The following is a 12244-nucleotide window of genomic DNA, read 5'->3' as shown; positions in this document are numbered from 1 at the left end:
GTACCAAGATCGGGTCACCTTATTTTTGAACTAGTGTAGGTGGGAAAATACGACTGCATGGATGGATTTCAACTGTCGCATCCCATTTTGCACAACTTCACCCATGTCAGCACATGTAATTCACCAGGAAAAAATTGGCTCACGCTCAACCAAATATAAAGAGTTTTACTATCAAATTATGCATGTGTCTGCACAAAAAGAATTCTAACATTGCTATGTATAATAACATGAAAAATGTTGACTAATGAACTGATTTGTATATAGCAATGCAACGATTCCCTGCGCGACAAAGGCATTAAAACAATCAGTTTTGTTTCGATGGGGAGCACACAAAGCATTTTCCAATTTAAACATCCCCTCACTGCTATATTTCCTTTTCCTTGTGTTTTATTACTTGCTGCTCAGTGGAGAAAAAAGAAAACCAACTGTATGGAAATAAGGTGAAACAGACCATTGCAATGTCATTTAATGTAATTTAATGCACACCAAGAAAAAATATTGAGAGAATTTCCAATATTAGTTTCAGAATATAATAATTGTTTAGACTCCATAGTGATAACTGACATGACAACTTCAGTACCTGTTTGTCCAACAATTCTCTTCATTAATAAATAATTCCATAAACAAGTAAACCAATACGTTTCATCAAGTGAACAAATCATTACAACATTAAATACATCATACATGAAGAAGCTTAAGTTTACACTGTCTCTTCCAGATGACTGAAAAGAAAACCTTTCTATCTATTTATAACCTTTTTTTGTTTTTTGGCTTCTTTAAAAAGTCATTTGACATTCAGCGGTCAGTGATGTAAACTGATGAGAAAACTTGCTCCTTGTTTCTGACTCACCATAACACGAGGTAGCGAACCAAGATGCTGGGTACACTCAGAACATTCAAGAATATCAGAGGTATGGTTGACAGATGACTGTATAATACTAAGACTCATGCTAATTAACATCATTGTATGCACTGATTAATATAACACTGAATGCACTATATTTTTACCTTCTGTACAAATTATGCTAAAGCATAAAACTGCCATGAAACAATACAATATTTATTTATTTTTTTAATTATTTTTGTTACAGGACAAACAGGAAAAAATAGCATTTTAAATAAATAAACATCTGGCTTTAATAGTTAAGTCTCTGTTTTGTATGTTTTAAATGGAATGTGGTGAATTGGAAGGTAATAATTTTAAAATAAATGTGAGTTAAGCTCCATCCAGGTTGATCAGGCTTCATCTTAGCAGTGACAGAGTTTATAATCTATTTAAGGCAATGTAGTCCCGTCGAAATAAATACCAGATGCTGCCAATACTCAAAAGCAGCTCTTTAGTGTCACCACCAAATAATAAAAAATAATAATAAATCAAGCAAAAGATGAAGACATTAATATCTAATCTGCACAAGACTAAAATGTAAGCCCCTTTGTCCCTAAGTTCAGCTGTATCACCGATTTTGACCCCCCCACCCTCAGTCCTTGTCCCTCCCATTCCTCCACCCCTAGACAGTGCTAGAGAACAGTGATCTGAGTGAGCTCTGAGTTAGAGTGTCCTGTCCCTGGATTTGGTGGCTGTTCTGGGCTGACCAGGGGCAGCTCCACGCCTAGTCATGCAACATTACTGTTTGCCTCTGTAGTTTTGCAGTTGTAGGCAACATCTCGCGCTACGCTGTGCATTCGGCCTGACTGCTGCTGCGCGTCCAGGCTGAAGGGTGATGGCGGTTGGCAGAACTCACGGAAGCAGCGCTTAAAGTTCTCATCCAGAAAAGCATAGAGTACTGGGTTTAGGCTGCTGTTGACGTAGCCAAGTGCAATGCAGAAGTGCATGAGCATCACAGTGTGCACACTGCCCAGGTTGACACCCAATGACTGTGCAAGTGCCATGATCTGGATGGGTGTCCAACACACCACAAATGCTGCCACCACCACCAGCACCATGCGAGTGATGCGCCGTAGGTTGCGATCCTTCTCCTTGGAACCGGACAAAATGCGCACATTACGCAGGCGCTTCACCATCAGGCTATAACACACACTGATAATGGCCACCGGGATTAGAAAGGACAGCAGGAACACACATGTGCCAAACACTGGCTCCCAATAGCTGCGAGGGTCTGGCAGGACCAAGATGCACTCGATGCCTGCACAACGTGGATCACATGGCAAAATAAACAAATAAACAAATCAATACATTCATCATAAACAAGTAAATAGGTATTAATAATTCTTAAAAAGGTTGTGTAATGAAGTAATTCATGATATGACTAACTAACTAATATTGTCAGTCATAAAATACAATACACATCACACAGCCCACGTGCAGACTCTCCGAGACTGAGAGGAGTCCAAATTTAACTCACTGCTGAGCCACAATATTCAAAACTAAGGGAAAAAATTTTGCTACTACACTATTTTTAAGGCAATATGATTACTGTGTGCGTTCAGCAGCTCAGTGGAATACTAACTCTTACAAACAGAAAAGATTATTGCAACAATTTTGCAACACTGGATATCAGTCCATATCTGTGGTATCCTTATTTGACAGGGACAAAAAAAAATATGGATTTCTTATGGGTTTTTTACACAGGCAGCGGGAACAAGTTACACCTGGAACAAGTTACGTCCACTTTCCTTTGTGTTTACTTGCTCACTCTCTATCAGTAGCAAACCGGTAGTTAAACAGGTAAACACAAAAGTGCGCACGTGCAAATCAGTGATCAGAAGCTTGTTTTTAACTTGCTTTATTGTCCTCTCGCTGTTAGTTTCTGTTTAAACGTTCGGTGATTCAGCAGTAAATCTAACTTTCACTTCCTGAAAACCGATTCACTCCGAGTGATGAGCAGTGTCAGAAACAGGGGTACAGTAGGAGTCCATTTCTGTCCCCCAAGGTACAATCTACACTAATGTACCCCCTAGAGCTCATTACTAAACCTCAAGGTAACTTTGTGTACCTTTTTAATGTCCATATATGTTCCCAAGCAGTATATAAAGGGTACAAATAAGTACCGTAGAGGATCCTGCCCCAGCGCCAAACAGTTGTACCCCAAAGGTACTACAATGTACTTTATTTTCTGTGTCGTTCAGGGAACGAATCAACTCTTTGAGTCGGCTCTTTTAGATGAATTTTAAATTGAAAAAGCAAACAATGATCTGCATCTTCCCACAACTGGATGAGGTTAAGAATGTCTTCTTTAGTCCAATTATCATTGCGATTGGCTTGGGAATCACTTGACTCAATCGTTTAAAGGCGGAGAAGTTTGACAAAGAAACGCACTCGAGAAGAATGGACCGTTGAATTTGCTGCGAAGCGGTTTTGTCCGGATGATAAATGATCTGGATGAATGCTACCACGCACACGTAAGCCCTCCTATTTGCCACTGATTGTGTTTAGACGGTAAGCAGGAACAAGTTGCGCCCAGAGCATGATGTTCTGGAACAAGTTGTGCCACCTCGAAAAGGGGAGCAAGCTGCACCCACCGGTGTCAACTTGTTATGGAAAGAAATCATGTTTAGATGACCAGTTGCAGCAGGGCAACTTGTTCTGGGAGCAACTTGATCCGGGCGCAAGTGCCCGTGTAAAAGTAGCTTTAGAGGACTATTTGGGACAGTCTTCATCATTCAGCTTTCTTCTTTCCTCACCCTTCCGCTTATAGTCACACAAACAGCATCTTTATGATCCTTTTTCCTCAGGAAATGCTTCAAGGAAAAGGGGTCCCATCTTGTAGCCCTTGCTAAATGGTAAGTATAAACAAAGGGCTTATACATATTGATATTGAACCCTGAAGTGAAGCAACACACTGTGAAACTGCAGGATTGAAGTTTCTCAATATTTAAGATAGAATTATCTTGACAAGAACGAAGATAAATCTCTACCGGGGACTTTTTGTTTCATTAAATATCGAGACTTAGATAGTACATTGATATTTTAGATTAGAATAGAAAATGCATGTTATTAAAGGAGACATATTATGAAAAACCTCACTTTTTCAGTGCTTGTGCGCATACATTTGGGTATCCAGAGTGACTAGCAACCCACAAACTCTGAAATAAGACACCCAGACCATTCCTTTTAGGCTGCTTATTTCAGAAAACAAGTGCTTCACAATGTAAAGAGGGGGGCACATGAGAATTATACCACCCCCCATCTGAGTATCTCCACCTATTGCTTGAGAACTGCCTTTGCAAAGGATGTGCCATTTTTTCTAGTAAGTGCCAGACCAACTGGCATTAGGCCAACACAAGTTAAGCATGGGAACTCAGCCAAGGTGATAAAACGATAGTGACATGTACCATCAATAGACATTTCATTAATAGCACTAAGAAAAAAATTCTCGATACAGTGTTTGATAATTTCACTTAAATATATTAAATGCAAACTGCCAGAAAAGCGCATTATGAACCCACACATAATGAATCATTAAGCTCAGATGGATGAACAAAGCCCAAGCATGCTCCTTCCCTGGCTCATAAACAGCCCATCATATCCCTTGATAATGTACCAATGCTAGGGGTGACAGGCAAATAGCCATGCATTTAACAGGTGCATTTCTCAGCTGCACCAGAGATAGCTGACAACAACAGAAACAGTGTGGGTTGAGAAAATGAGCAGTGTTTCTCACAGGTCTTACAGGACTTGTAATGGTAGTCAGCAGTATTACCTGCTGGCACAAAAATGCTCCAACTCGTGATTTCGGATTGCACTGGAGTCTGCCCCGCTCGAGTGGATTGGAATTTGCTCCGCTCATGCCGCTCAGTAAATCACACATTATCTATCAGCAACAGCTAAAGGTTGCTTTTAAATTTTTTATCTGTGATTTCTTACAAAAATGAGGCCTAATAATTTCTGTTACTTTCACGAAAATAGAATGACCAAATGTATACAGACCAATAATGTCCTTTTATTAACCAGTTAAACAGGCTAGAAAAAAGTGCTATGAAAAAGCTTAATGCGCTGACTGGATTCAAGCGCTCTATGTTGTCATGGAAACGCAGACCATAACATTTAACATGCACAATGATTAAGACTGTCTACAGCGTGAAAGCCACTGGTGGTCGGCTATTTGGCCAATCATTCCAGCACAATACAGTTCCTTTTAGCAGTACAGGACATTATGTTCATTATTATTTACCTATTGCTTACAGAACACTGTCATTCTTCATACAGTACTTATTTGCTAAAATGGGTTACCAAATATACTTTGGACGACCCACCCAAGTAAAGCCTGTGTATGGGAAACACTGTGCAGGCAATGAGAAAATTGTCGATAAAAGTAAAGTGTTTAAAGTCAAAATAAAGTGGTTAAATTCAACCTTTTTTTCTCCTGGTAATTATTAAAAATATGTCATTAAAACTTCTCAGTAATTATCAATATCAACTGAAATGAAACATTTTATCACAGAGCAGGACATCGTTACATTGGATTGAGTTTATATTTAATGGGAAGCCCAGCTACAGTTGGCAGCTCAAAACCAGTATGTCTCATATGTTCTCTGAGACCATGGTGATTATTATTATCATCATCATCATTATTATTATTAATTATAAAATTGGTTGAGAGTGTTAAAAGGGACATTCCATACACTTTTCAATTATTTTATATTATTCCGAGATGCTTTCAAAAATGTTCTGTAAGTTTTCTTATTTTGTTTTTTTTTCATGCTGTTTTAGTATGGTATAAAAACCAAATAGGCTGATTTTAGGGGTGTGCATTTAAACTTAAATATGTAAATACCTTCATTTTGGTTGGCTAACATTCGTGTGTCATTCACACCCACAAATTCTGTTAGCCAATCGAAGTGAAGCTATTTACATATTTAAATTTAAATCAGCTTGTATTATTTTGTAGGGGTTTTATACCACACTAATGTGGCATGAGAAAAAAGAACCAAGACTTTTTTTTCCCCCCCAATATACAAGTTGGAATTAAAATCGATTTTTTGGGGGGATTAGCACCATTTGATTTCCACAACATGCCTACCACTTTAAAGGTGAAAATTGTTTTTTTGTTTTTTAATTGTGACACAAACAATAATTAAGATGAAAAAAAAAAACAGAAATCTGGAGTGTGCATAGGTAATCAACCCCCCCCAAAAGTCAACACTTTGTGGAGCCATCTTTTGCTGCAATTACAGCTTCGACCCTCTTGGGGTATGTCTCTATTAGTTTAGCACATCTAGCCACTGGAATTTTTGCCCATTCCTCGAAGCAAAACTGCTCCAACTCCTTCAAGTTAGATGGTTTGTGTTGGTGTACAGCAATCTTCAAGTAATGCCACAGATTCTCAATTGGATTGAAGTCTGGGCTTTGACTATGCCATTCCAAGACATTTAAATGTTTCCTTTTAAACCACTCCAGTGTAGCTTTAGCAGTATGTTTCGGGTCATTGTCCTGCTGGAACATGAACCTTTGCCCCAGTCTCAAACCTCTGGCTGACTCAAATAAGTTTCCCTCCAGAATTGCCCTGTATTTAGTGCCATCCATCTTTCCTTCAGTCCTGATCAGCTTTCCTGTCCCTGCCAGTGTGTGAAACATCTTGAAAATCAGAAATGGCCAACAGGGCTCTTAACTTTTCAAGGTTCATGGCCAGCATTAAAAGTTGATGGCCAGTGTGAATGTATGACCCTCGGATGCCTGATGCACATCTAGTGTGTGTTTTTTGAAGTTCTGTGAGCCCAACACAAGAGGAGCATTTGCATACTTGTGATATTTGTCAGTTTTCAGTCCGGGTTTTCTAACAGCGTACGGACCATAAATTGAACGGCAAGGTCGGCAAAACATCTGTTTTTGTGTATTTGAGTACAACAACCAATTGTTATGTCTGCAGCCAACCTGGTTTAAATGTCCTCTCCCGCTTTTCTTCCTCATATCGCTTCTTAGTAGCTTTGATTTCTTCTTCTGTTTTCTTCTGCTTCACTTTTTTCTCAGGCAAACCCAGAAACTTCCACATGATTGTCACGAAAAGGCGAAAAAGCGCACTCCTGTAGAATCTCGCACCACAATGTTGGCAAAATGTAATGTGATAAACTGCTCATTTAAGAGATGGCAGCTGATTCGCTTTCGTTTTACAGATTTGTGACGTATCTGACAAAATAACCAATGAAAACAATCCTTGCAAAAGGTGGACATGTCATGTTAGGGACATGGTAATACAAGCATGAAATCGTCAAGTGTTAGGGACATAGTAATACAAGCATGAAACCGTCAAAATGTACGTTCACGGGTGGGCCAATGTTTGCGGCATGATGGACTTGCTACTTTTTATAGTTTATGGCCCGACGAAAAAGTTGATAGCGTCGGGCTACCGGGCACGCGGTAATTTCGCACACTGGTCCCTGCAGATGAAAAGCATCCCCACAGCATGATGCTGCCACCACCATGCTTCACTGTCGGAATGGTGTTCTCAGGGTGTTGGGTTTTCGCCACACATGGCATTTTCCATGATTACCAAAAAGATCAATTTTAGTCTCATTTGACCAGAGAATCTTCTTCCATGTGTTTGGGGAGTCTGCCACATGCTGTTGGGCAAACTCCAAATGTGTTTTCTTAAGCAATTACTTTTCTGGCCACTCTAACATAAAGCCCCACTCTGTGGAGTGTATGGCTTAAAGTGGTCCTATGGACAGATACTCCCATCTCCGCTGTGGATCTTTGCAGCTCCTTCAGTGTTATCTTTGGTGTCTTTGTTGAATCTCTGATTAATGTCCTCCTTGCCCGGTCTGTGAGTTTTGGTGGATGGCCTTCTCTTGTCAGGTTTGTAGTGGTGCCATATTCTTTCCATTTTGCTATAATGGATTTAATGGTGCTCCCTGAGATATTCAAAGTTTGGGATATTTTTTATAACCCAACCCTGATCTATACTTCTCCACAACTTTGTCTCTGACATGTTTGGAGTGCTCCTTGGTTCTCATGTTGCTTTCTTAGTAGTGTCGCAGAGTCAGGGTCCTTCCAGAACAGGTTGATTTATACAGGCATCACGTGACAGATCATGTGACACTTTGATTGCACACAGGTGGATCTTAATCAACTAATTATGTGGCTTATGAAGTGAATTGGCTGGACCAGCTCTTATTTAGGAGTTTCGTACGAAAGGGGGTGAATACCTATGCACACTTCAGCTTTCTGTTTTTCATCTTAATTATTGTTTGTGTCACATTAAAAAAAACAACAACAATTTGCACCTTTAAAGTGGTAGGCATGTTGTGTAAATCAAATGGTGCTAATCCCCCCCAAAAATCCATTTTAATTCCAGCTAGTAATGCGACAAAACAGGACAAACACAAAGGGGATGAATACTTTTGCAAGACACTGTATGTTCTCTCTGAACCTCTACCAAGGCTCAGTTTGACTTACCATTCCTCAAGGGTGTCTGCCAAATTCTGTAAATGTATTTCAACAACTTGGTGGATACATACACAAGCGCACACACACATACACAAACACTTACCATGGTCAACCTCAACATCTCCAAGCACCATGGCCGGCACACCAATGGCAGAAGCCAGTAACCACACACATATGTTGACCACCTTGGCCTTGTGGGGCGTCCTCATATCCAGAGCTTTGACAGGATGACACACAGCTACATAGCGGTCCATGCTCATCACAGTAAGGGTGAAGACACTTGTGAACATGTTGTAGTAGTCGATGGAAACCACTACCTTGCACAAGGTATTGCCAAAGGGCCAAAAACCAAGGAATACATCTGTGCCCTGGAAAGGAAGTGTGGCCAGGACCAGTGTGTCAGCTAATGCCAGGTTAAAGATGTATATATTGGTGGCTGTCTTCATCTTGGTGTACCTGATAGCCAAAGGGATTGAGAAAGAGAGTGAAGACAAGAAGTAGACAGGTTCCATTAATTTAAAACAGTCAAGTACACAAAAAAATATAAGCAGATATTGCAAAGGTTCATGTTGAATTAAACTTGGAATTTTTCTTTCTGAAGCATATTGGGCCTTATTTATCAATCTTGTGTGTGTAAATGTTTGCATAAACAAACTAATACCAAACTAAAATTTCCACAAGATTGAGAAAAATTTCAAAAATATTTTTTCTTCATATTTTCACACATATTGTTTACTGATGACCACAGAACTTCATAAAAGACACAGAAGGCTGGAAACATGAAATGCTGTTAATAGTGAAAGGAAAGGTAGAGAGGCAGAAGTTGTTATTTTGACTCGCTTGTATGCCAGTAAAGATTCTTAGCAATATAAAAGCGCCTAAAAAAGTCAAAATCTAGCGATAAAAATGAGTTACAAGAAAATGGTGTGAAACAAAAATAGAAGAGAAAAAAAGTACCCGCACAGTACCCACGTGATCATGGACACCAAGCACACTGCACAGAGAAACTGGGGAACTGCTATTTTACCTTTTTTTTTCAATGTCTCGCCCAAGGTGCTGGAATTGTACAGAGTTAAAAGAAGATGCCATGGCAAATGGAAGTGATTTATAAGCCAGCTTAATCATATAAACTTTAAACATTCTTTCCCCCATAAGCATGACCATTCATCAGTTGAGGCATTTGTTTATGGCTTATAGCTACAGTATACACAGACCAGCCTGTACTCCCTTTGTATGGTGGCATTTCTTTTGTTATAACTGAATAAATGATTTAATTTTTTTTTTACTTATGGGTTTGTGTTGGCTCACTTTATTTATTTTTCATATTAATTAAATGTCAATAATATAATATAACTGGGTTTCTTGATAGAGACTACAAAGTGCTTCTGTAAGTCCCTCTGAATGTCTGCTAAAGGCTGAAATAATGTCATAAAATGTAATAAAATTAAGCAATTTAAATATGAGAGTATATTTTAAAAGGACAGTAATCTATGCAAATTGCATGATTTTAAGTTGATCATGGCAACATATATTAGTTTGTCTTCTCATGCATAAATTTACACAAAAAATTGTCATGCTTCTACAAACAATTTAGAAATAAATCTGTTCATTTGCAGCTTGATAAATGAGGTCCACTGAGCGCAAACTGCCGCTCTTCCCCATTTATATATTCATAGTGCAATTTAAAAAAAAAATCTTTTACTGGTTTTCATTCATAAGGATATCTAGTTTTCTCGTTTGACATGTCTAATTTTGAATAGGACTAAAAAGTACAACAAGAAGATGGAGTCATCTATATCCCCCACCCTATATACCAAGTTTCAAGAGATTATTTGTCACATTTTTCAAGTTCTGCTGCAGGAAACCAACGCTACCTCTTTACACTGATCTCAACAGCCCATGGCATAAGCCCACTGGACCTTTGGTCCAGATTAGCTAAAAATTAAAATTTCTCACATTTCTTAGTACCAAAAGGCACATATACATTACTTAATCAACACATATACCAACTTCCAAGGCCATACCACTCATAGTTTTTAAGTTCTGCTCTGGAAACAAAACCTACCCCTTAGACTAACCTGAGAGACTAAGTCTGAAATTGTTTCCAAGGAAACATGAAAAATTAAAATTTCTCAAATTTCTTAGTATGAAAAGGCACATCTACACCACCTTGTTAACATGTATACCAAGTTTCAAGTCCGTATCATGAATAGTTTTGGATATATGCTCCGGAAATGAACATTGCTCTTAGAAACTAAGTCAAAATCTATTTTTTATGTAAACATTTGAAAAATACTTTTTTTCAAAAATCCAAAATAACAAAAGGCACCAGTTCACATGTTGCTTGATATGTATACAAAGTTTCATGAAGAGATCTTCAGTAGTTCTAAAGATATGGTCCGGAAATGAAAACATGACCAGACGGACGGACGGAACCTGTTAATAATGAGGCTCACACGTGAAAAATACAAGTAGCTGTAATACAACAATGATGGGATTTGATTCGGAACAGATATATGTGCTTCAGAGAAAAATTCTTCACTGAATTTTTTTTTGCAATTTTTAATATTATAATTAGGGCATGCAATCTAAATATAAACTAATTTTGTCAAACAGGAAAAAAACTGTCTCTAAGACTAAAATGTGGAAGGTAAACTTCAAAATGCTTTTCTCAGTTGATGGAGTATTAACGCAAAAACAATAAGCAGCACAAAATATTGCAAATAATGTTTTTTTTTTATTTATTTTGCTATTTTAATGCTACTTTTATTGAATTTCTGAATGTTTATCCCTTATGAATATGAAAGCAGAATCGCCACAGCTTGGCACAAAAGGCTTATTTCTGGCAATAATGCAAGCAAACACTAAATTCCTCCAAAGTAGCTTTACAGTGTGACAGAAAATCCCCTCCATCCATCCATCCGTAACCACTTATCCTGTACAGGCAAGCTGGAGCCTATCCCAGCTGACTATAGGCAAGAGGCAGGGTACACCCTGGACAAGTCACCAGGTTATCACAGGACTGACACATAGACACAAACAACCATTCACACTCACATTCACACCTACGGTTAATTTAGAGCCACCAATTAGCCTAATCTACATGTCTTTGGACTGTGGGGGAAACCGGAGCACCTGGAGGAAACCAACGCAGACACAGGGACAAACTCCCCACAGAAAGGCCCCTGTTGGCCACTGGGCTCAAACCCAGAACCTTCTTGCTGTGAGGCGATAGTGCTAACCACTACACCGCTCCATGACAGAAAATGTATAGTGCATTCTTGAACGCTTGATTTTCAATAATGAGTGGCATATGAAATAATATTGTTTGGCCTCACAGATCTTAGCTAATATATTTCCTGCAACATCATAATGCTAAGCTTTAATACATAATTTGTCTTAAACTTCTCATTATGATTTCAAGCAAAGGATGGCAACATTCAGGTAGAAGTAACTGGAAAAGACTTTGAGGATCAAGATTACATTCCAGTCAATTGGCATTTAACGAGCTAACTGTGTTATAAACCAGTTGCCTGGAAAATGTGTTTTGATTTCCATGTAATTTCCTGTACTGACTCTATTTGGCATCAGTCCTCATGATGTTTTGTGTGTTTGGGAGAGTCCAAGTCTATGGCAGATGAAAGCTGAGAAATCAAATTATTATAATGAACTTTTTAATGACTACATCCTCATACATGTTTCACTGTTATCGTCTCTCTTCTTTCCTCATCCCCAGGTGTGAGGATGTATTTCAGAGGGCATCATTAGAAATATGCTTATCTATGACTAATCAAAAAGCATCTTTATGAAGCAACATGTGACATACTAGGAGAAAAAAAGTAGAAAGGAAATGTGTGCATGTGTCTAGGATGCCACATAACAGTGGTTGCTCCAATATGC

General features: G+C 38.6%; 1 protein-coding gene across 3 annotated transcripts in view; it reads right to left on the bottom strand.

Moving 5' to 3' along the window:
• Window positions 1-1614: 1614 nt before the first annotated feature.
• oprl1 (opiate receptor-like 1) overlaps window positions 1615-12244 on the bottom strand; it is a 34480-nt gene continuing 23850 nt past the window's right edge. The window contains exons 1-3 of one of the 3 annotated variants that reach the window (XM_060936882.1): window positions 10334-10347; window positions 8448-8800; window positions 1615-2144 (exon numbers count right to left, since the gene is read on the bottom strand). In XM_060936882.1, the coding sequence (XP_060792865.1) occupies window positions 1615-2144; window positions 8448-8790 (873 nt within the window). In that variant the 5' untranslated portion in view covers window positions 8791-8800; window positions 10334-10347. Of the gene's footprint in view, window positions 2145-8441; window positions 8801-10333; window positions 10348-12244 lie in introns of those variants that run through there. The other 2 variants (XM_060936880.1, XM_060936881.1) reach the window with 2 other exon arrangements.

The sequence above is a fragment of the Neoarius graeffei genome, chromosome 13 (genome assembly GCF_027579695.1).
Source record: "Neoarius graeffei isolate fNeoGra1 chromosome 13, fNeoGra1.pri, whole genome shotgun sequence".
Taxonomy (NCBI): domain Eukaryota; kingdom Metazoa; phylum Chordata; class Actinopteri; order Siluriformes; family Ariidae; genus Neoarius; species Neoarius graeffei.
The sequence above is the reverse complement of the archived record's forward strand: the minus strand, read 5'-3'. Positions and strand labels throughout refer to the sequence as shown.